A 26,036-nucleotide genomic window follows, 5' to 3' on the forward strand; every position below is an offset into this window, starting at 1 on the left:
TTTAGCTGGTCCCTCCAGAGAACAATCCAATCAAGATCTTTCAGTTGTCTCCCTCTTTTATTCTGAATGGGACCTTATTGATTTCTGAAATCACAATCAACTGAGCCGGACGCTTGGAACGTTTCAGGCCGGTGGTGGATGATCATTTGTGCCTCGGCGTGTTCTTCTTCCGTTTTCGCTTGAAGAAACAGCAGCACCTGCAGACAGAGACGGATATTAAACTGATATGTAGAGAGAGGGGCATCAGATGAAGCAAAAGAAAGAACAAATACAAGCTGACTGCTTAAATTAGTGTTAAATATCATAAGAGCTTAATCTGAGTCTTCCGAATCTGGACAGATACATGTTTTTGGAATCATAATAGTGAGAACTGCAGCTGGCACAAGGTTTGATTAGTAAAACATTAGCATCAAGGACAAGATGGATGCACTGCCATCCACCAAGTGTTCGCATGCTTATTCACCTCCCACCATTTTTAAAGAACAGAAAAATGGCAGAAGGGGCCTCAACTACAAACTGCTGCAGTGACACTGAAGGCAACATTTCTCCTGTGCAAAAAAATGGAGCAGTGCACACAAAGAGCACAAGACATGGTGAGCCTGAATGGTTGATAAAAACATACAAAGACAAGAAAAAAGCTGTGGATCAAGACATAGGACAGTGACTGGGTACTCTTAGATTAATTCATTAATAACGGATAATGGTGCACCATGCGACAAGAGTTTAAAGATCTTTAATCTAAAGCCAAATGTGCTGTTAAAAAGGAGCGATATCTCATTAGTTACAAATATCACAAAAATATGATTTAGTTAACTTTTATCAAAGTACTTCTTGTTTATTCTATCTGCTGCTCAAGTTTTAAGTTAGTATGCCTGCTCACATAGCAGCACAGTTTACTGTTTTCTTTACTCTTCTGTCACTTATCAACATCGGCCGGTGGTGAAAAAAAGGCAGAAAAGGGCAGAGACTTGATAGTGCACATAGTGGACAGTGTTCTCAGGGGTATATGGCACTACTGTACCAGTGAGAGTCTAGTTTAAATTAGTACATAACAACTCCACTGGGCCCAGCCCAGGCTGGTCCACTCCCTGTCCCATGAGTCTGATGTGGACTAGCAGAGAGGGACTCACCACAGGTTGAGCATTTTCACGCAGCTACAGAAGAAGAGAGAGGAAAGAGTGTAAAGAGAAAAGTAAGATAGATTAATACAGCAAGACCAAGATGATGGGACTGGGCACATGCCACACGAACATGCACACAAACACACCAACAGGACGCAGGTGGACACAAAGAGGAACGATTGAGAGGTTAAAGGAGGTTACAGAACATCTACTCTGCAGCTACGTCTTCCTGTTAGCAGAGTCCAAGAGCACATTTAAGCTGGAAGTTGGGTTAATTATTTCTCCCAGAATTACCGGCTATGAGGATGTTACAGGATCAAAATATGTTGCGTAATGTATTCTACAATAATGTGCATCTAACACCCTTTTAAAAAATTATCGTCTGCTTCCCTTAAAAAAAAATTTAAAAAAAAATTGTGATATGATCCAATTGTCGAGTTTTTTGGTTGCTTTTTCTTATATGTCTTGATGTCAGTGACAGTGGCAGTGAACGCCTGTCTCAATCTTGATGAGGTTGGTGGACTTTAAAAACGCAATGGACAACGATGGAAAGAAGTGCAAGACGGGGTTTACCAAACTATTCGTAATGAATCCACCACTGATTTTGTGTTAAGTGCTTTCCAAGTTCTTTAGCTTTTAACGATTGATTTACTAAATCTCGTTGCATTATAAAAACTTAAATGTCTTAGCTAGTTAAAGACTTAAGTAATGTGTTAAACCAGTTGCTAGGAAACATCCGTAGTGCTGTCCAATCAAAAGCCATCAACTATGTAAACAGGAAGTCACTGTAGCATCACAAGCTGCAACAAAACTGCCACAAATAACAGTTTTAAGAGGGCAAGATATATAATAAGCGAATCTGTAAAACCTTTGTAAATGTAGGCATGACTGTTTTATTTATAAATACATATATGGAGAAGTATGTGTGTTTCCTGCAGTTTAGAATTATTCCTAAATATTCTAATATGCTAATGTAACCAAAGCTATTTAGTTATTAGTATAATGTTTTGTAATTTGAGGTACATTACATTATTTTTGTGAAATGATCTGATCTGTGAAATTGCCAGATCAGATATGTTGACCATATTCCATATTACCTCTTCATCTCTTTAATCTAAATAGGTCATATGTTAGCATGCTCACGTTAGTTTTGTCAGTTAGTTACAAAACAGTTACACTCGGGAGTAAATATTTAGTTACAACTAATCTTTATGTAAGAACTAGATTATATATAATATATATATCTATATATATATGGATTAATATATTCAGTGATCTCCACTTAGTAAACAATTCTGTTATAAATCGGCCAATTGTAAACTTAGCTTTAAGAGTTGGTGCAACCTGTTGCTACCGATATAAATCAGCTGGATGATGCATGAACATATTATGATTTTAATAATTGTACTTAACAGCATCACTGATGGAACCAAAATCAAAGTTTAACCTGATGCTGCACAGACTATTAAATTATTTGTTATTGTTCGACAGTCAGAAGCAACTTTCAACCCGTGAATGTGACTGGAAAAGATAAAAGAGCCAAATATACATGTGGTATTAATTAAAAACATTAATTAAACTGCATGAGACGTATGATTAGCATTCATTACCTCATGTTCTTATATCGAACATATATTAAAGAGACTGGCAGTAAACACGCCAATCATCACATCAAACAAATGTGTGAATGGAGACAACAGGAGGAAGGCCTGTCATCTGGGCAGAAACGGAAACAAGTGCAGATTAAAGTGAATGAAACTCTGGGAGATTCATGAGGAGACGAGCAGAAGGGAACCAGTTTTCATAGTAGCTCAGATAGAGATCCCTGCAACATGAATTACAATAACTGAAGCTAAATACAGTGACAGATGTTTTATGTGGGATATATGGTGTAATAAACCCAACTATCTATTACAATGCTACAGGATGAAATCTAATGTCTACTTTAGGATGAAGAAAAATGGAGTTAATTTTGCTTTATTAGTTTAGTTTTGTTATTAGTTTTGCTTTGGAATAATTTCCCCTCATTTGAAGTGGTCAGACGGCCCGACGATGATTGAGCTGACATTACCTGCTCAATGGACCACTTACTCAGCCCTGACTTTCAATTTAAAATCAGCTAAATTATTTTGTGGAAACCTTTTAATTGAACACACAATAGAACACAAACACATTTGTTAGAATTAAAGAAATGTTCCACTGTTATTGTTTATGTAACAATTTTGGCATTTTTCTAAACCCAGTAACTACAGAGTAAAAAAAGCCATTTATCTACTCAGAGTTAAGTACTAGTATTCATTCAGATGCAACACCATCACCAGTGATGCAAACCAGCTACACGCCCACAACCCCAGCTCGGCCCAGTAAAGCCAGTCTTAGCTGCACCACAATCATAAACGTTTCCAACAGGGAGTAACTGGGCTGACCTGCACTTTTGTGGTCCAGCTCTGTAACAAAGCTGACGAGGGCCAAATCAGGACGGTCTCCTCACTCAATTGAAGCTTAGACTTGGAATAAAGTGATTGGCTCAACATAAGTGTTGTTGTGCTGGCGACGAGAGACAAAGCACCGTTTTTAAATGTCTCTGCATGTGTAGATCCCACTACTTTTGTAACTTGTGACTAAATGTCTGTATTTTGGAGTCAAGTTTCACTCCCACGTTTCTGTTTGCACTTTCAAACAAAAATCTGCCTCACTGTTTACTGTAATATCCGACAACCTCAATTTACAACTGCAAAGCACTTATTTTATATATTTATGTGTGTGTGTGTGTGTGTGTGTGTGTGTGTGTCGCTGAGAGAGTTTTGTGTCTCAGAAGAGCTCCACTCAGTTGTTCTCAGTCAGCTGAACCACGTGACATTCAGCCAGCAGTGCAGATTTTGCACAGTGGGCGTCCAGCCATGCGGCATGGCATCATTCCAGCTAGTGGTGCTGAAGACTTGCACCAATAGCTGCTTAGCTTGTGCTACCAGCTCTCAGATAAACTGAACGAACCCAATGCTAACGACAGTGGTTTCCATGTTTTTTCCCCCCGCATGTTTGCTTCTTACGAGGAGAGAAAAGGGTGACTTCATGTGCATAATCTTGAAACATCTGACTAAGTGACCACATGGACAATCTAGTGTGATCTCATTCTGAAAACACTGACGGAATCTGCATCACATTGATCATTACTGGTACAGTTTAAGACATGGTGATCAGGTTGATCAACAGTGGAGTGTTTCTTTAAGATGGTCAGGCTGCTAGAAAGTGAAGTGACAACTCAGTGGCTGCCAGTGTAGCCTATGTTAGTGGCTGACTGCTCAGGCTACAGGTATGAGAAGCCGTATTATCTCCGGCTGAGAAGTTAATCTGCATCGGCTTTCTTTCTTTAAAAAAAAAAAAAAAAAATCCAATTGAGAGAACAGCATAGAGACAGGCAGCAGTAAAGATCAAAAAGCCCACACAGTCAGACAGAAGATAAGAGGGGCAGGAGCAGGATGACAGCTGAGGTGGGGGCTGCCACAATACCACAGCAGAGCAAAAAGCGAGAGAGAGACAGAGAGAGGTAGAGAGGAAGAGCGGGAGAGAGAGGAAGCGGCAGATGGACATGGAGGAGTGGTGTGTCGGGTGTGTGACACATACTTGGCCTCGTCGACCACCTCCACCTCTGCCTGAGCTGTTATGGGAGCGTTGGAATGAGCCGTCAGTGGATCGTCTGCATTCAGCTCCCCGTTGGTCGAGCTGACCACCTGTGGCACAGACGGGTGTTACTTCCAAAAAAAAACAACAACAGTTGAGACGTTGGCCAGAACCAAAAACCTGTGAAACAGGTCCTGCTGTGTTGGAGAGCTTCTCTGGTCAAAAACAAATGTCAATTAATTTTACTTTTATTGTCTCCTCTGTGGAAACATGTCTCACAGCAGCAAAAAACAATAACAACACATCAATAACACAAAAAGGACATTAGATGAATGTGTTGTATCAACTTATAATATATAAAATATACCATGTTTATATCCATAGCCACTGATTGTTATCAGTGGGTGTAATTTGTGAAACTTGAATGTTAGTCCCAAATGGCAACAAGAGATGTTTAAGGACTGGAGGGCTTTTGAAATTCCCTTTCCAGCCCATATGCTTGTACAGAACGTTTTCAAATCAGAAAGACATAGATGAACAATCAGACACCAAACAAACAAAAAGACATGACAAATATAAAATTACAATACGAAAAGAAAAGCCATCGATGGCTGTCTCATTACACCTGTAGAAGAAAATGGCATTATAATTATTGTAAAAATGTGTGTAGTGTGTGCATAGGTGTATACAGTGTACACCTTTGTTAATCTCAGCCAAACTGACACCACTGGCTTCCATTCATGTTGACAGTGTAGAAGAATCTCCAGCAGATGAAGTTGCTAGAAACAGGAAATGCACTATTGTTGAAATTACTTTATATTTTCATTAAAATTACTGCAACTACCCACTTAATTCAGAATAGAGGAGACTTAGTTTCAATTGATTCAACTTAATTCAACCTTTCACAGATATATCAGAACTCAGTTTTGGAGGAGACGGGGTACAAGATGAAGGTCACTAGACTGCTGGAGGTAGTGGAGCTACTGCAACATATTCTCAACAGTGTTGGTGTTCGAGATAGTAGAACAGTAACTGTGCAGCTTTGTATGAAAACACATGAAGGGTCAATAATCATTCTATACACAAACATAACTAGTTTAACCAACTTTATATAAAGTTATAGTGTAACACTTTATACAAGTTATAGTGTAACAACTAAGCTTGCTAGCTTTAGCTCTGCTACCTCTGTTGATCATGTGGCCATCATCTTGCACACAGAGGCAGTTTCTCTACCTTTACATAACTCATCCTGCGCTGAGAGCCCAGTCAGAGCCGGACAAACATGTTTCTGCCAATGGTCCACAAATAAAGTCAACATAAAATAGTTTTTACATGGGTGAAATACCTACTGCATCCTCCACACTGTTTCAACACAAATGGCAGTGAATGGCATTTTGTAGCCAGAGATCTACTGAAGCCTACACTGCACACACCTATGCAAACAGAGCTTGTTACAGACAGGGACAATCTTGGGTAATGGCAAGTAGTCCAACTTACACCAGGATGTTCCTTTAAGCATAATGACCCTTTACAACTTAAGAGCATGCACTTAGCCGGCTAAGCCAGGTCACCCTGCCATGCAAGAGGCTTCTTGATCTTGCAAGGAATGTCCAAGCGCCATGAAGAGTTGTAGGACCTGAGATCAAAATGCCACAACCAGGACTGCTGTTTATAAAGCTAAATCACATTTTCACCATCTGGGGTGGGTGGCACCAGATGACATGCATATGGTGGTGCAGAAAAATAACATTTCCCAGCCAGGGGTAAAGGGGTGGGGGAGGTATATGGTTGTAGATCTGTCTCACACACAAAGCTAAAATACAAAACAAATATCATGTAAAATGAATTGTTTGCTCTTTTTTTTACCAGAAATGGAGACAGTAATTAGAAATACCAATAACATTCAGGAAATACCATTAACTTCTCATCAATTATGAGCTGTCATTTCGTATGGTTTTCTGGAGATGAACAACAAAAATATGTTTATAGGGTTGACAATGCAATTTTATCTCTGATGTATGGAAGTTAATATGCAAGTATGTCTGAAAGTGTGTAAAAAATAAATTACATTAAATTAAAAATAGCAACCAAAATTAAGCAAAATTTAACTCAGAAATGCCGAATCACCGTTTTTAAATGGCAAGCTTTTCTTTAAAAACTGGTTCAGGGTATTTTGAGTCGATCTTTGGGTATTTTACTGATTATGATGCACCTGAGTATTGTTTTTATCTTGAAATGTTATTTATTATTCTGGATTGAATCCTATGAGACAGATCTGACACCATAGAGACAGGGTGGGAGCTGTTGGTTGATCTGGTGAGGGGTGTATACCTGCACTGAGCCCCCGTGCCTGTCCGCTGCCAGGTGGGAGGTCAGATAGGAGGAGTTTGCTTGGCGTGTGGGCTGCACCTCCCATGCTCCTCGTCGATCTGAGACCGCTGTCTGCTCAGGAGTCGGGGGCGTCGGTGATGGGAGGGGAAGAGGGATTGGGGGTGCGATGGGAGGGGGGGTGGGGAGTGATGGAATAATTGCGTTAGGAAAGATGGGTAATTGGGTGTGCGAGGCCAGGTACCATGCAAAGCAGCATGAGAAATGGAGAAGAAAAAAAATGTAACAAAATAAAAGAGTGAATCAAAATCAAAGCAAGGCTTCAGCCAGAGAACTGAAACTAATGAGCCCAAAGCCAAACGGAGGTAAACTCTTACATTCCAAACTTTGGCCTCAATCTCATTACACTTAAATAGCACACCAACTAAACCTAAATTACTGAACAGGTATTAAACCATCTGTCTGTCGAGTTGTCTTTGTGACAGAAATTAACAATAGTAATCAAAGCAGGAGTGTTTACACAAACAAAATGTACATTCAGCAGTGAATTCACTGAAAAAAGTTTGGAAAAAAAAATGTTCTTATTCACCCAGAAAAAACATGACAAGAATTTGCACCATGGCTCTGAAACTATTTAAGGTAACCACAAAAACACATGCAACGGTGAAGTGCAGTCCCTTAGAAATGCTGGCCGGAGATACCACTAATGAAACACACCTTCACTGACAACTTGAGCACATTTTCTAATGGTCTCACCTCTTCCATCTGATAAAGACATCAAACAACTTCTCCTTCACTGTCTCTGAGTCTATCTCATTTCAATGAAGTAAAGTAGGTGAATGATTATAAAGCATTATCTCAGTCATCTTCCTCTTTGTGGGCTGCTGTCAATCAGCAGAATTCATTTCAGTGTCTGGTCTGAAATACTTCAACAGTCCACCCACAATAATTAAACTGCACACTAACAAGAACAGAGATAACTGGGATCAATGGTTTGAAAACCATTAATCTGTGTTTTGACATGTATGTGACAAATCCTTCTTGTTGTAATTATCCGTCTTTAATAGCCAAATGCTTAACACTCATACAACACATCCTATCAGAACTAACAGTTGTCATATTTGAAACTCTGCATGCACATTAACTTAGTTTGGTGACAATGATGAGATCCTGATATCTAAAGAATCCTGAGTTGTTCAAGACGTTGTGTTACAGTTTCCCTCGTTCACAGGTCAGGTTGAAGGCTCACCCTGAGACTAACTCGTTGTGGGCATCTTTGCAGGCTGCGGGGTGGTATTCACATATATGTGTGTACCTCATACATACGTGTCGGGATGTAATGTGGTAATGTTTCTCTTGCTTTCACCAGAACAGAAGTCTGACGAAACACACACTTGCCCACTACTAAAAACAAAACCTGGCGTACCTGATTTCTAATTGGTGGGTGCTGTGAGGGCCGGTCTCTGTGAGGGTGGCTCTCTCTCGTGACAGCAGATGCTCCAGAGTCTATATGGACAGACCCCACTGGTGTGGGCTGAGGGGAATAACAGTCAGTTAAATGCTGTGCAGTCCAGCGAACTGACTTAAAATGTACCTGTTAATAGTTTATGAGCGTTACTTACTATCTGCCTGCCAACCCAGTCGTAAGTGTAGTCAAAGGTGTATCCTTTCCGCTCAAACAGTTCAGTGAACAGAGTCCTCAGATATTCATAGTCCGGCTTTTCAAAGAAGTCCAACCGTCTCACATATCGCAGGTAGGTGGCCATCTCCTCTGAATTAAACAAATCAAAAAAAGAATGGTTTAACATTTTATATGGATGATATAGTTCTAAATTATGTAGAGGGAAACATTTGGGAAAAAACTGGTCAAATCACATCCAATATCTACATGACAGTTTTCAAGCTTTACAGCCTGATCCATGAGTATATCACAGCCATCATCAGTGTACCTGGGAAGTTCTCACAGAGGACCTCAATGGGAGTGTTTCGTTTTGTGTCTCCAATCTTCTGGTATCGCTCTTTCAACGTGTCGGCCTTCAGGACAATCAAAACACAGAGACATGTGAACCAACTCTGATGTCTAAAGAGCATTAATCAGAATTACATGAAAACAAATTCTAAATATGTTCTTCTTAATACAGACTGGTTAAAATAATGTACAGTCTACACAGTACAGCTTCTTCTTTCTCTTTGGTTGTAGCAAAGAAAACACTGGTAACTGAAGTGTTTATATTTACTGTCACTTACAATAAAACCGACTTTCAACACACTCTATAAATTGTTCATAAACAACTACAAATAAAACAATGATGCTGATCTGATTACTGAATTATGATTTTAAGGTTGCAGACTGTCATAACAACATGTCAGCTCTCAGACGCAGATTTTCTTATTGATTCATGTTTTTCTACATAGGATAAAACTGATTTAGGGACACTTCCATGTACTTGGCATACCTTTAGTCCTTGCCAAGGTAGACTCCCACGCAGGAAATACATGAACATGTGGCCTAAGGCCTCCAGGTCATCTCGCCGGCTTTGCTCTATATTAACGGATTTGATAACATTTCAGTGAGAAACTCCAAAGTGCCGAACCAAATTACATAATAAATATTTAAGAACACTACAGAAACAAAACAAAAACAAAGCTATGAAATGAATCTCACCTTTGCCTAAATGTGTATTGATGGACATATATCGGGCAGTGCCAGTCAAGCTCTTATGCTCCCTGTATGGAATGTGTTTTTTGGTCTCGGGGTCGATGTACTCTTTGGCCAGACCAAAGTCAATGATGTGGATTATGTGTTCCTTTTTGTTCCCTTGCCGTCCGATGAGAAAGTTTTCAGGTTTTACATCTCTATAGATGAGGTTTTTAGAGTGCACATATTCCATTCGAGAAATCTGGTGAGAAAGAATACGGCGGTGTCAACAAAAACAAAAACATGAACAAAAATCCGATATAGTCACAAAGTCAGCAGAACCAAGATGTCAAAATGAAACAAAAGTCAGTCTTTTCAAGAACATTGTAATACAGTATTTCCTGAGTAACTGGTTTCAGAATTATTACCCATTAAAGGGGCACTCCACTGATTTTACAGGGTAAAACAGTCGTACAGTGTCTTCTGTGGCTCTGCAGGGAGCTTTGTCAAGTCTGAGAAACATCATCTGAGTCATTTCAGCTTGGAGACCACAAATGTATAACAGAAACTCTACACTGCAAAATTGGGACATCAAGTTTTAAAGATGTGGGCATATACTCATCAGGGAATGTCTAATGAAAGACGTAATTGAGTTGTATTATGGTAAATCTAGGATCCAGTGTTTCACCCATACTGGGCACTAAAAGTCAAGATATCTTGGCCTCTGCAACATCTATTTCAACCATTCTTTGTTTAAGCTGTCTCTTGCAAGTCCCCCTATCTTTGTGGAAGTGCAATACTTAAATGCTGGAGTGCCCCTTTAAAGAAATAATGACAGACTTAAAGACATGAATCATACAACCAAAAACAGACAACCAGAGAGCCAATTATTTATCAAAGATTATACTATACTACAGCTGCAACTAATCATTATTTTACAATTACTCATAGCTGCAACTACAACACTTACTATTATTACATGATAAATAAAAAGATGAATAATTTATATAATAGTCATCCATTAATTTATGCTGATTGACGAATACTTAATTCACTAATTGTTTCACCACTATGCTGCGCAGCTACCACAGTGGCCCATTACTGTCATACAACAAAAGCCTGTTGGTGTTGAGCCAGAATTTCAAGCCGCTAACTGAGATGCAAAACCATCCTGCTGGGACTTAGAACTACAAATGCACCAGCAATTAGGATCAAAATGACAATGTGTTTATAGATGAGGAACTTTAACCAGGTGCTCATAGCTGTTCGCTTCCAAGAAGAGATTTGTACTTGAGAAGAATAACAGCTCAAACACAATGGGAAAAGAAGTAAAGATGTGGGTTTTATCTTGAAGGATCTTTCTTTCACCAGACCAAAAAAGCTTGAGTGAACGTATAAACTCACAGCACTTATTGTGGGATCACTCATTTGTGCCAAAGAATAAAGAGGGAGACCTACGTGATCAATACAGAAGAGAGATTAGCTGAGATGCAGCCTTTAGCAGCTCTCAGTTCTGCAGCGTATGTTTTGCTGTTTTGTAGGTTTCCTTACAAATTTGCAGAGGCTATCTGCATTACAAGAGCACTGCAGGTTTTGTGCTGACAAAATGAAATGTTAGAAATTTTGAGATGTCTGAGGCGTCTAAAAGACTGGGTCAAACCCCCCTCTGAGCTGCTCAAACTTAATGAGATTCAGTGATGGCTTTGCTCTTTTCGACAGCTTCCAGCCTACCTGACTCTGCCCAAGAGTACGCGAATACTGACAGATTGCTCATTTGCAGACTGGGTAATAGGACACTCTGCTCTGGTAGCCCGCCTTCCCACCTGCTCCATAGGTCTATGGTCTATAGGCAGCCCAGCAAATTATACATTATTTTATTCACACAAACACTGTAATACGGCTACATAGGCAGTTTAATCAATATAACTAGTTTTGTGTTAGACTTTCTGGGACTGGGACTTTCTTGGGTCTTTATTTGAGACAAGCATGTATTTCGGATTTCCCATTTTAGATTGTATATTATTTCAGTAGCTCTCCTTTTCCATGTTATTTGCCGCTTCTGCTATTTGCTGTTAAAGGAAACATAACACGTCCTCCATCTTGGGCATGAAAGTTCATTCTTGACGTTGAAAATTTTCTTTTTAAGTCTTGGGCCATTTGCAGGTTTGCTGAGCTGTCAATTGAGTAAAGTTCTTCCATTTATTTCCCATTATAACCCTTCGAGTGATTCAGGGCGCAGAGTGCCTTCAAAACCCTGCAAGGCTTTTATTGTGAAACGTCTGCAGGAAGTGTTGAGTTTCATTAACAGCACCTTTGCATCATGACAGCACGGCAAAGTAGTTGATCAGAATGAATGAAACAGTGATTGAGAATGCCATTTCTGTTCCTCATACTAACAGAGTGTTGAGTACAGCATGACTATGTCGCTGCACTGATGTAATCAATGCTGTGGAAATGTTAACTATGCTAAATTCACCATGCAAGCCACTAAAATACAGTTGTAAAGAATTTACATTTCATCAGTTCTAATAAGTGAGGAGAAGCTATTTTAAAATGACTTAATGTGTCATATAATGCTCTGAACTCACCAGCTGAATTGCTATCATTAAGACAGTCTTCAGTGAAAAGGTCCTGTCACAAAGGTCAAAGAGGTCTTCCAGACTCGGGCCCAGCAACTCCAGAACCATGGCATTATATTTCCCACAGGGCCCAAAGTAAAACACCTGGGGCACGCCTTCAGCTGAAACACAAGAAGAAAGAAATTAGACTTACAAGAGACGACAATCGCAGCCCAGTGGACACAGCTAGTAATCCCAAGTACTGTGTTGTTTAACTATGTGTTTAAAAGTGCATCAAAGATCACTGTTAATAGCTTAGATAGTAAATAGCAAACTTTTGGAGGAAAAGCAAATACTAGTTAGTAGTTGATAAAAAGTAGAATGTGCCTTTAATGATTTTCAGTTGTATATACCAGTGGGAATTCTGAGAGTTAGGGTGGTAAAAGTGTTTATTATTCCTGTCTCCCTTGACTAATGATATTTCTAAATTGGGTCCAAGGTGAACCATAAGAGGCCTCAATCTTGACAGATGGGAGGAGGGGCACCACAAGGTTACTGAGGACAGAGAGCAGAGAAAGCTGCCAGGTAAACATTAACCCATTAAAGTAAAATACAACACAGTGGCTGCAAATAAAAGTGTGTCACTCCTCTACTGCGGGCTGAAAACTAATCTTTTCACTGCCTCATATCACATCCTCCCAACTGAATCATATCCTCTCTGCTCTGCTCACTCTAATTGCTCTAAAATCCCTTCCATCTGTCACCTTGGCTCTTATTTTACGTCTCGTCACTGTGCAGTTTGGTGTTGTGCGTTCAGTATAATGCAACAGTAATAACAGTAGGGCTGGTACTCCGACCCTTGTACTCCTTCATATGGGTTTTCAGTACTGGTGATTTGGGAATTAAACCTCCTTGTACTGTTAAACTTCTAGAAAAGAGTGTGAGCTTAATGTCTAAACATGTAACCTAAAGGGACGGCAGGGTGTGAACTGTTTTTAACTTTCCCTTTATTCCTGCAGTTTTTAATGACATTACCTAAAAAGCACACAGAGGATGCCTAAATGTAAAACAAAGTATCACTAATCTGGACACACAGTATGAAATGCCTGATGTTTTCCAGGATTTTATGCACACACAACTCCCGTTCATTTATAATCATTTGGAATTGGTGACATGTGTATGTATTCCTGACCACATCCTGAACTTCAGTTTCAAAGAACAGGAAATCAGGTCAAACTGTTAATTGCCTTCGGGGGAGCATGATTCAAAGTTTGCTCCTGCCTACTGCTAGTCAGAGTCCTATTAAAAAGGTCCCCTCAAGAAACTTCAAAGAAATGCTGCCGCTTCCATCATACAGACCTTGCTTTATCGGGCTGCTTAAGCTGTGCTCAGTCCTTGGAAATATTATAATTGCATAGAAGTAAAAAAAAAAAAAGTAGCAACATCCCGATTGCTTTTCATGTCCCTGATCCTAAAGGCAATCCTTTAATATTGAGTATCTGCCGATTCTGACATTACAAAACTCTTTGGGAGATAGTACTACTTTATATACAGGAGCTTTGTTTGTTTTGTATACTTGGGTAGGTATACGCAATATATCTGTTGATATGTTGAACACGTTAGCAAACAGCTGCTTGCACATTGCTTTACACATCCAGCAGACAGAGAGCAACATTAGCATGCATTTGGAGTCGTTTTTCACCTGGCAAGTGTGAGTCCAATATTTACCTTCTCTCTAGCTTTGTTTTGGTCTCCACCAACTCCTGTGGGAAATATCTGGCTTTATGTTCACTAGCTAGTCGCTAACTTCTGTCCACGGTCTGTCTGTCATTTGATGCTGGGCAAGTAGCGTACAGTGGATTTGTCTTTTTGCTGAAACCAAGCCGATGAAAGAGGTGAGAGTGAACCAAAACAAAGTGAAATTGCCAGCCGTAAAACCAAAACAATGGGCTGACAATACAGACGTTAAATGGAAATACAGACTGTATATAAAAAAATGGATGACGCGTCTCCACTTCCTCCCACTGTAAAAAAATGAATCCAAAATGTCCTGGATACTGCCACTGCCATCTTGTGCTGGTATTGAGGTTGCGTCCATACACCCACCCAACCCAAACGCAAGCACACCACAATCAATCACAGCTGATCGAGTCATTTTGGCATCACTTTTGGGGAGCTGTCACATCGTCCATCTTTACATACAGTCTATGGTTAAAACGCTTCGTACAGCTGACGAGAACTGCACATTTGAGAGATAATATTCCCTATGAGCAACATCTTTCGCATTACACGAAGTTATCTGACCGTAGTTAGTATAAAAATATTGACCAAAGCAGCTTTAAGACTAAATTTGTCATTTTGTTTTGGATCCTACCTGAACATTTTGGTAACTGTGTCCATGTACAAGTTTGAAGATTTTTTTTCTCCTCTGCACACGCATTGCCAGCCCATAATATACTGGTTGTGTGTTCAGTTCATTCATGTCTTGTGCGCCATGACGAATGAGACAGCTCTAAGAAATTAGTTGGGACAATAAAGTTTAGCGAAGGGACCAAATTGCCATCATAAACTTATCATTCTGTAAAGTAATTTAAGCAGAGACTGATAATCAGAGAGCTAAATGATAATAATCCTGATGTCGTGCGTAATCATAGTCATATTGAATATGTTGCAGAAGACGTTTGACTTGCCAGCTGGGTAATGGGAAATACACTGCAGGATGAAAGGTGGCGTAAATGCTGTCAGCTAGCATATGGGCATGTAGGAGTCACGCTGTGCTCCATCCTGCGTTTCTGGACACCATTATGCAGTTCTGTGGGTTGCTAATTGTACCATAGGAATGAGTGCCTTGAAACCCCGGGTGCCTGTGGGAGGCCTAAAAATGTGTCAGATTGGAGATGTGCAGTAAATAAGTGGATAAACGGTTATTCAATTGAAAACAAGGTTAGTCCAGCTTTTTACTAGCAAAGGAAAGCCAGGGATCGCAGAGCCATCATTATCTACAGCAAAACAGTGCTCATAAGAGATCTGTGTGTCCTGTATTGCAAAGTATACTTGTATAGTATAATTGTACAGGAAGACTCAAACTTTGAAGGAAGCTACCAATTTTGCAGGTACCATTTCTGACTTCTCTCATCCAATTTTCTCAACAAAAAAAAAAAGAATGATGAGAGCAACGCCTGAGTGTTGTACTGACTTGGTCTTGTAGACATTTCTACAATGTTGCAAGCAGGTGAAATGTCGGTGACAGTTTCAACAAGATATCCACACTGACAGTATGCAACAGTGAGTGAATACGCAGAACAGCACTGGGTTAAAAAAAAACTAAGCTTGATTTGCCTCTATTAGAGCAATATTTTGCATCTAAAAGGCTGCCGATTGTTAAATAAGCTTTAATTCAGTATTTAGTTCATGCTGGGGACGATGTCTGCTCGAACCTTACAGACTGACACTCCATTCCCCACAGATATAACACTTTAATGTAGAGTTAGCTTTACTAATTTTAATGGTCTTAATATGCTAAGTATATACACTATGTAGTTGTATTACATAGCAAAATACAAATATTGGATCGAGATATATCATACATACTTTAGCAGCAGGTCTATGATAAGAATAGAATAAATCTTCAGTATAAAAATCATAACTACAAAGGTTTAATGTAGATTTTCACAAATGTATCAGTTCTGTCAGCCACTGAATAAAAGCAGCCCATCCTGTGTAAAAGGATAAAAGAACATTTTCCTATGCATTACCGTAATCTAATTAAAGTGCTGGCTGCAGTCCTTTACAACAAAAAGGGGAACAAGATGAATGTGTGATGAATGAATGGGACTGCTTCTAAACCCGACTGAAAGGCAGTCGCCCAAAATCTCTCTGCACACGACTTTCTATGACTTTCAATTTTTCAACCTGCTGTCAAAGATCAGATCTTTCTCTCTACTCTGTGAGACCAGTCCTGAGCTTGGATGCTTTATTTTGACCATCTGGTAGTAGTTGTTCCATGATTAACAATCGCACCACTTTCAATAATAGTCACATCCGATATATTTTGTGGACCTATTTCATGTTGAAATTGTGTATTATAACATGCTTAACGCCAATACAACACTATGCCAGCTCACAAGGACTAATGCTCAACAAAAATATTAATGTTACAGAAAGATTAAGATCAAGTGCGTTTTTTAAAATAATGGCAGAAAACATCGTCTTTCTGTGTGGAGTTTGCATGTTCTCCTCTTGCCTGTGTGGGTTTCCTCCCACAGTCCAAAGAAATGCCGGTTAGGTGAATTCGTGACTCTGAATTGACTGTAGGTGTGAATGTGAACGTGTTTTTCTTAGTATATATAAAATCATATGTGTCTGTGTGTGTGAGTGTGTCATCCCTGTGATAGACTAGTCGTTTTTTCAGGGTGTACCCCACTATTCACCCACTGCATGCTGGGATAGCCTCCAGCCCCAGGACACATATGCAGAGGATAAGTCATTTAGAGATGAACGGATGGATTTTCGCATTGTAAATTTATGACAGGTGTGTTTTATTGATTCAGTTCAGTGGCTGCTTTCTCTAAATCTGTGCTGTTGATTGTCAGTCTGCTCATTTGTTGGATCACTTATGTGGCTACTGTGCCATTTTGTTATATTCATTTACATTCTGTGAGTTACAGAGCTGCAGAGCCAGAAATCAAGTTATTATTGTTACAAAATTATTTTGGAATTAACTATGAATTTGTTTGGATTGAAGTTTGGTAAAGGACAAAAAAAATGTTACTGCAATGAAACTGCGCTGCAAAACAGTGCCCACAAGTAGCAGTAGTCGTAATATCCACTTTGCAAACTGTTTGACTGTAATGCCTGATCATGTTTCACAAGGAAATGTGCATGAGCAACTGTTTAGTCATGATGACGTGAGTGCAGCCAAAATGACAGAAGACAATGACATTATATAGCACTGGAAATAAACTGTATTTACATCTCTGTTGATGTTGTTGCAGTTCTAGTTTTTGAAATCTCTCCCTGAACGACTGATAAGACTACAAGGTTGTCAAATTTCAAAAACTCTAATACAACACTGCTCTCTGCTTTCCCACTATGCCTTATTTTTTCACTTGAAGCAAAAGAGCACACTGAGAGAAGCTGTATTTCTAACAATGATCCATGTTTTCGCATTAGTGGAAACGACCTCCAGGATAAGACCTCCGGCCTTTCCTTTACATCTCTGAAAAATCTAGCATGCTGTGTCACTGTGGGAAATGTTTACTCCTGCAATGGTCACAGAGCTGGTGTAGTGTTTCATGATGAGATCTGGCTGCCAATACCTTTAACAGCTCAACAGTGTCCACCCACCCTTGAAGAAAAAAAAAAAAAATCCAACCCTCTTGATCTTCGAAACCGTCTTGTCCTCGGCACAATAATGCCTCGTAGTCTGCTGTCTTGTAAAACCAAAAACAGCAACGCAACTGCTATTGACTGCACTGACAAATATTCTCACATAATATCTGGAAGGAGATGCTTATTTTCTAATTGAATCATCCTCATTAATATCCAGTGACAGTTGGTTATGCACCAGATACAACACCTGATTGAGCATCTGAGTCAAACCACATTAATTCATTAAAGACCCTGTCGCACAGACACTGTGACAACCACATTGGCTGAGAGGAATGTGGCACAGCACACAGCCAAGAAGAAATGAGGTCACGTTATCCCATCTGGAGGAGAGGACAGAGGCAGGTTAGTACTAAGAGAGGCAGACCCACTCTCTAAATATTTAATGAGTTTCCGCACAGTTGGCCTTTTCCAGCCCTTGCCTTTGCAAAACAATAGCCATTATATTCCCAGTCTGCTTATCGTATATGCATGTAGGGCTCCAAAAAGCACATCAAGGATCATACATCACAAAAACGTGGATTTTATTCTCCATGCCAAACTGTGACTGAGGCAATCCCTTAACTGTGACAACTGGGACTGTTTTCGAAGGAAAATCTGAATTAATACATTCACAAGCAGCATGATCAAACTTATCTCTTATCAATCACAAACTCCACTTTAGGTGGTGACTACCAGCGCAATGGACATGCTATTATTTTAACCATTTTACCAGAAGAGCAACGAACAACTATTAAAAAAGATCTTTCTATTGTTCCATTGTTTCCAGTGTTCCCACCCATTTCCTCTTGTACCAAAACTAAAAAAGGTTGCCCTTAATTTATTTCTCTGTTGTAGTCATTTAATCCTCACAAGATTCTTGTCAGTGGTTGCGTCAGCAGACCTTGACTAATCTTGTATGACAAACTGAGAAATTCTCAAGGGAGCAGAGTTAAGGGAAGAGAAGTCGAGAAGAATATTATTGCATTGTCTTTCACTCTGAACACAGAATAATGAAGTGTAAAGAGCATGATTCTAGAAAAAGATATGAGGATCTGGAAAGAGACAAACGTCAGTGTTTGCGCCATTAGTGTTGACATCACTATTCAACACCATGAACCAGACAGTGTGGGGGATAAACTGTTGCCATTGGCCATTATGTGTGAACAATGGTAAAAAATAACCATTTAATAGACTGAACACCAGAACTAATAAAGGACATACTCACTAATATTGTACCAAAATGATCAGCAGTGATAGTAGCTGAAATTACCATGAAGTTATTGCTTGTCTGATATCTGCAAAAGTTTATAGCATGCATATTAAATACATAAAATAATTAAGGACTGGTGAGATGGGTGACGTGGATTAGCACTAACGTTTGAACACATGATCTAGCCTCATGCAGTGACATTAAAACATCTGGGAATTCTGCACCAAAGTTACTAAGACAACAGAAAGCAAATTAAATAAGTGAATTAATTTGCTGCACGCAGCAACACAACAATGTATAAGACGGCTTCAACCTCACAGGTGTATTTCCTTCATGCACCGATCATCAATATTTCTCTAAAAAAAGATGGATCAAGGGACTATGTGCTAAGGGGTTGCTCATAGTGACTCATTGTTTTGATTTTCCAGCCCACAACTTCTATTGTTTTTGTATTGTTTTCAGCCAGACCAGGCAGCTGTTTTCAATGAAAAAGAATCCCACTGTACGCTACCTACCTACCCTAACGAGAGAGAGAGACTTTTAATTCCTAGTTTACTTCCTGAGATCAGTTCCCCTGGTTGCATAATTCCTGGAACGTTTTGATTGAAAGTTAACCCTCAACCAAACGCTCAGGAGTAGGTGGAGACCGAAAAACAGAGCTAAAAGGACAGTGAATCTCGGACGCAGAGTCATCAGGTGTCCAGACTCCAAATGAATGATAATGTTGCTCCGTAACTGCTGGATGTGTAAATAAGCAACTGCTTGCTAACAAGTTTGCCATGTCAACATAAAAAGGTGTTAATATGTGAAAGCTTCTTATATATTTTAAAGAATATATTTGAAAAGACACTTATACCAGTTATTTACTATGTGGATAGGTATATATGTTCCAACACCCAGACTGGACCTATGCAGACCCACACAGCCAGAGTGACACACTGAATAATACAGAGGATGTTTAAATTATTATCAGCTCAATCAGAGCTGGACATTGGACATGTGTGTTAATGCGACTGCAAACAGGACACCACTGACATTGTAGACATACAGCACTGAGCATAAGTTACATATTCAAATAAAGTCTGCAACACCTCCTGTTTATTCTGCCTAGATGACAACAAGGAAGTCTTTTCATCTGTTTTGTGGGTGTATAGGAAGCTTTATGTCAACACCTTTCATACTGAATTGCATCCCTGGTAAGTCTGTTGTCAAGCAAGGTCACTGTTCAACACGCTCTCTATGCACGTAGGCATTCACGCACTCATGTACGCGAAGTCCTGGAGATTAAAATACGTTTCTGACTAAGCTTAATATCAATATGTAACCTGAGTGGAGTAATCACTTGTTGTGGAAATGATGCAATCATCTGGGCTAATCTTCCAAAACAGTCAAATCATTGTCATAAAGTCGCACAAAAACACCACGAGGAGCGGCAAACAAATCCGTGACCTTACCTGTAGTTCCCAGTGTTTTGTAGAACCGGTACTCTAAATGCAACTGTGGTGCCCTCGACTTCACTGGTTCCTGCACAGTGGACACATCCAAACCAGTACTCAGTTAATGACAATAACACACTGGAATAAAACAGTGAAAAGAAAACACCTAAAACTTAACTGACATGTTAAAACAGTAAAGAAAAAAAAATGAATGAAACTTATTTTGTATTGCCACCTTGTTGATGACTCATCTTGCACTTCAGGGTATATACAAACAAACCATCCAATGAAATGTGATTACAGAATTTAGGATGAACCAGTAACACTAGTAAGTCTACCAAACTGAGAGCCACGACGTGTATTTTAGTGTCAGTTTGCAAACATCACCAGCAGCACTTTTTCAGCTACAAAAGCTCAGACATATGAATGATGTCCTGTCACCTGGGATTAAAAACGTGCCCTTTAACTTGTCCTCCTCCGAAAAACTCTGTTAGAGGAGATGGCGGACTCCTCCATTATCTGAGTCATCCTAAAAAGCTACTATCAGTTTCCATTTTGCAGGTTTTGTCCCAGCTATTTCTGAAGTCTTTCCCCAAACATCCCATTTAGTGAGGGGAACATGTAAAATCCCAAATAGTATGATAATAATTTAGTTAAAAGGGACAATTCAAAGTCACCTGGAAAATCATTTTCTGATAAAATGTTTGGGAAAATGATCCGAGTATGAACTCAAGATACACTCCCAGTGTTAATGCTTTGACATGGTTGCTACTGTATTCTCTAGTGAAAAATAATAAAAGCATGAGTCAGGAGTCATAATTTCCAGTCGAGCAGCCACTGGGAAGACACACCTTTACCCAGCATCTCCACTTCATTCACTTTTCTCTCTAAAACCAGATCAGTCCAGTGTAACGGTGGCACCCTATTACAACCCAAGAGTCATATTTCTGGAAATCACCTTCAAATGGCTATGAAAAACATTTGCGTCTAATTGTAGCTTAATAATAATTTAAAAACTGTCACCTTAAATTGAATCATTTTACAACAGCTTCAGACATTATATCATTTTAGATGTATTTTCAAAATGAAGCATACTAGTTGCTTCATTATATATCCATCTTTCCCTCTTTTTATATACTAATGAACTATTTCAGTTTCTGACAAAAAACATGAAAAAACAATCCACTCTTTTTTATATAGTGATGTTGTTTATGAATACTTGAGTTCTATACCAATATTATTGTTCCTAATTTTAAAATGGCCAATTATATTTTTCATTTTGGAAATGGTTTTGCATCTGCAGAGGTGAGGTATAAAGCAGAGAAAGAAAGTGTGCACTTACCAGTTTAATAGCTACATACTCGTTGGTGTAGAGATTTTTACCTGAAATAATAAGACAGAAAAGTAAAAGCATTCATTAGACGGCTTTTAGTACACCAAAGTACACCACTTAAGGCTTTACAACAGGTTCACCGGGGAATACTCAACTATTTAAATTTTAATCTCCGGCAACCTTCGCAAGTTTCATTTATAAAAATGACACAAAATTATCCATTTGTTAAAGAAGATTTACCTTCATGAAAATTACAATTCAATTACATTTTTATTTAACTGTTTTAAGAGGTTTTAGTTTCATTTATGGTCATTTTGGAGGCTGTAATTTACAGTACTGGTGAATTGTACTGTGATATACTGCGAGATGTTTCTAGTATTTAGCCTACCCCGATTCATACAAATGGGGTGGACAAAATATCGGGTCACGGAGGTTCAATTTATAGCAGGTGAACTGTCAACTGTGTAGTTACACACAGAACCACTAAGAACTGCTATAAAAACGTCCAAATTCACTTTGTCAATTATTCAGTTCTGTCTTGAACCATTTAACACAGGATTTAGACTCAACTTACCAAGCTTCAACTCCCCAAAGTTTCCACAGCCGATCTTTTTGCCCACACGAAAGTTTGGCCCCACCATGAGAACCCCAGAGGAGCTGGAGGAGCCAGATGGTCGGGACGAGTGTCCACTGCGGCTTCCCTGGGAAACTTTAGTGGCCCTGGCGGGCCGCTCGCCATATTTGTCTCTCTGTTGATCCATGGTGTGAGCAGCACAGGTCAGCGGGAGCCCGGAGTGATGTACAAAAAGGCCTCCTGGGCCGGGCCCACCACAGCCACAGCCCTGGTCACTGGCAGTGCCTGGATGGCACAGTCACTCTCATGAGACAAAACCTGGTACAGCTAACCGACACTCCTCCCTGTCCTCACCCCGTCACCTCTAACAGATGTTGAACAGGCTGATCTCTGTTCTCAACATTTGTCACAGGAAGGAGAAGGTGGGAGACCTGTAACAAGCACAATAAAACAAACAAGACGTTAACTTTCCAGAGAGCAACACATGGAACACGGTAGTGTGGTTCTAACAGGCCCTGCTCTATATGAAAAGTGCCCTGAGATAACTTCTGTTATGATTTAGCTATATAAAAAGAACTGAATTGAAATTCTAAAGGAGTTGTCCCCAAGGTTAATCTGATAAAATCCCACAAAAATAATTTGGATATAAAGGCACAACTAGAAGACGAAGACAGTGAGCTTCTTCTTTAACAAACGAGCTAACCACAACATTATAACGCACACAATAACACGGAGGACATTTAAAAACTTAAAATTTTGAAAAATATGCCTCCTTGCCTCAAGATGTCCATAGACGAACTGAGCGTAAAATATTCAATAACGATCACGTGCATTGGTTGGCAGGAGTAAGGCAGATATTTTGTCATTTCAATTTCACTACTGTTATATTATGTGAAAAAAGGTGAATCTGAAATCTGAAAAAAAAGAGCTGCACATCTCAGCAGAGTTCAGTTGGGGGGCAAGTCATGCACTGAACACACAGTGAGGCATGGCGGGCAGCTATTGCACTTTGGCTAGACATTCATACATGGCTTATGTTAACTGTTTAATGTTAAGGTTTCCAGTGAATAACCAGGACCACATATGCAGTCACCAGTAATCACTAGTTTTTCAATGACATTTTAACAGTTAAATATCTAAATGTACCTTAATCATAAGATAGGAAGTTTAACTCATAAAAATCACTGTTTACAAGTAGACAAAGCTCAGTGAGGACGGGACTGGCTTACTGTAACAGCGCTGCTGGCTAAAGAGATTGTCATCAAGTCACAGTGGTCACAGAAAACATAGCAACCTGTTTGAGCATCAACACAAACGTTAAGTCATAGTTTGTGATCATGAAGGCATCTTAGACTCTCCACCACCCACAGCTATAGCCTGGCAGACAATGTCAGCAGGGAATGTTATGCAAACAATTATATAAAGCTTTATCTGCTCACCATAGCTTAACTAGATGGACACTGGTACGACTCGCCAAGTGCTCAGAAAAATACTATTCGGTTCAACCTAGGAGCAAGAATGATGTAAATATTAAATATTGATTATGAAACACAAAGGAAGTTTGGTGCATGATTCAGCAATCATTACAACATGAGACATATGTTGTTTATCAACTGCAGGCCTCATTGGGGACTTCCTATTCTGTTACTCATCTTCAGCAAATTAGTGTCCTGAAGCAAGCTGCAGGAAAAAATGTTGACTGTAAATTAGGCAGATAACCATCTCCTTATTCACCTAAAAAATATAATTAAAAAAAGTAAAGTTTCCAGTAAAAACCCCCAACTTTTTATGCTTTCAACAAAAGAACAACAGATACTAATGTTTTCATGACAATGCTGTAATTCCTGAGCATGGAAAGGCTGCTGCTGAAAAGTATTTGTGTGTGGGCTTCCGGATGACTCATGCTCAGTATTGCCTGCACAGATCTCAGCATCAAAGACAGCTAGTTTGCTCTCAAGGGCAACTGTGCACTGTTGCTATTACATAAAACCAGAAACAGAACAACATGGCTATAAAACAGGTTTGCAGCAAAGACAAATGTAACAATTTCCATTGTGCAAATAATCATTTGTAGGCCACTGTAATCCAGCACGCACCAGTGTTTAGATTAGCTCGGCTAGGTGTTTCTCCTGATTGAAGAAAAGGTTATCATCTTCACACACAAACTCCGTGGTGGACGCAGGATAATAAACACACACTCAACCTGTGTTCAACCCATTCACTGACTGCCAGACTGCAATCACTGATTATTTCTTGGTCGCGGCTGTTCATCTAAGAGCCCAGACAGTTGCATACACTTCACTACTAATCTACAGAATTACAACCGACCATGTAATACTGCTAAACTGAGCTTTGAACTTTCAGTTTATTCCAAGATGTTACAACAATATTACGGCTACACAGATGATTCAATAAGACTGTAACGTGTAACTATATTTGCGTATTTGTACAAGGGAGAGATGATTGATTTTAACTGGTCAGCAGACACTGGGTTGTTGTTGGTCATTTGTTATTTCTACTCATGTGTTTTTTCACTGTAACTGGCTGCAAATCTAAAAATGTCTAAAAACATTGTTCGTTAGTCCGTCAAAAGTGCTTGTGGCAAAACAAAAAGGATCTTACTCTTTAACAAAAACCTTTCATAATGTTATCAGACAGAATAACAATCAAGGATTGCATTGCAGCCATCGCAGCCTGCTTTGCGGCTGCCAGCAGAGGCGATCTACTGGACCAATTCCAAAACTTTTGGTAACTATTACTCATTTAGGCACCAAAATTTGATAATAAAATAGGACCCAGGTTTTCCCTTTGAAGTTCTTCTAGTTTTAGTCTAGCTTGTTTGGAGCAAATAATATGCAAGCTGTACTTTAAAAAGGCGTTTTCACATTAAAGTCAAAGAGCTATTCGCTGTAGTTGAATTGCACAAGTTGACACGTTGCTGCCGTGTCTGAGAGAGTATGTGGACCGACACAGTGTAAACTTAAAGTCCAATATGTTTTTCTTTTTTGGACACAAAACTGAATGTACAGTTTCTTTGCCTATTTTATGAATTTGTCATTTGTTTCACTAGTAAGACCATCCCACTGCATTTTAAACATGTTCAGACATGCCCAACCTGAGGATTAGGATAGAAGAGCAAACATTAAAGTGGGCCAAAAACTTAATTCATGTTATATAAAGGCAGCAAAACATCTGCAACCTTTAATTACAAAGGTGTATCACACTATATGCTGTAATGAGCCCCTAGGTATTATTTACCTACTTGTGTACCGTTTCTTCAGGAGTTATGTGCTGTGTATATATAGAGGAGAGTCACAAAGAAACCTTGTTACTTTTTCCACCCCCCAGTAAGCTAAATGAAACATCTACAGCTGCAAAATATAATGCAATCCAAATGCTAGGTTTGCTGGCTAGTATGTCCTGAAACAACACTCAACACCTAAGTGTCAGTGTTGTGGAGGTCGGCATTATCTTGGACGGTGTCCCTGTAGTTTTGTTCACAGTGTGTGTGTGTAAGGGATTTACAAAATAAAGATCATGGAGCAATTGCATAAAAATGCAATTTATTGTATTGCACAGACGTTGAAGTCTGAGTGAACTCATATCAGTCGACCACCTAATTAATGAAGTGAAGAACAAATTAAAGCACTCTGCTGGACTGTTACTGTGGAATAGAAAAACGCTCTGTGGTCGATACAAATGGCTTCTTCAGTTTTGAAGTAATGTGGGGAATCCCCGGCCTTTATCCCTGTGGATGTGCCATGTCTCCTGATAAATGAGGATATGTCTGAGGATACACACCTTTTGGCACACTTTAAAAGTAATTCCGTTTCTCAGAAGGAGAAAA

At 39.4% G+C, this 26,036-nt stretch overlaps 1 protein-coding gene across 4 annotated transcripts; it reads right to left on the bottom strand.

Annotated features, from left to right (window-relative positions):
• Window positions 1-82: 82 nt before the first annotated feature.
• Window positions 83-22,495, bottom strand: csnk1g1 (casein kinase 1, gamma 1). Of its 4 annotated transcripts, XM_070910689.1 has the most exons (13): window positions 22,190-22,495; window positions 21,625-21,665; window positions 20,301-20,370; window positions 12,297-12,448; window positions 9,736-9,970; window positions 9,527-9,612; window positions 9,020-9,104; window positions 8,693-8,841; window positions 8,497-8,604; window positions 7,074-7,184; window positions 4,746-4,852; window positions 1,131-1,154; window positions 143-197 (listed from the first exon to the last, which is right to left on the bottom strand). In XM_070910689.1, the coding sequence occupies exons 1-13, from the start codon at window positions 22,374-22,376 to the stop codon at window positions 143-145; spliced, it is 1,410 nt and encodes a 469-aa protein (XP_070766790.1). In that variant the 5' UTR covers window positions 22,377-22,495. The 4 variants fall into 4 exon arrangements, with proteins under 4 accessions (XP_070766783.1, XP_070766807.1, XP_070766790.1 ...); XM_070910682.1 differs by lacking the exon at window positions 1,131-1,154 and having other exon boundaries at window positions 83-197; XM_070910697.1 differs by lacking the exons at window positions 143-197; window positions 1,131-1,154 and adding an exon at window positions 3,403-3,409.
• Between the last annotated feature and the right edge of the window lie 3,541 nt (window positions 22,496-26,036).

The sequence above is a fragment of the Enoplosus armatus genome, chromosome 1 (genome assembly GCF_043641665.1).
Source record: "Enoplosus armatus isolate fEnoArm2 chromosome 1, fEnoArm2.hap1, whole genome shotgun sequence".
Lineage (NCBI taxonomy): Eukaryota > Metazoa > Chordata > Actinopteri > Centrarchiformes > Enoplosidae > Enoplosus > Enoplosus armatus.

Excerpts from the sequence above, each read along its gene's own strand:
- csnk1g1 (XM_070910689.1), bottom strand. The coding sequence starts at position 22,376 with ATGGATCAACAGAGAGACAAATATGGCGAGCGGCCCGCCAGGGCCACT. Across the intron at positions 12,449-20,300 it reads CAAAACACTGGGAACTACAG|CTGAAGGCGTGCCCCAGGTG; the intron begins GTAAGGTCACGG and ends CTTGTGTTTCAG. Across the intron at positions 8,605-8,692 it reads ACTGGGTTGGCAGGCAGATA|CCCACACCAGTGGGGTCTGT; the intron begins GTAAGTAACGCT and ends TATTCCCCTCAG.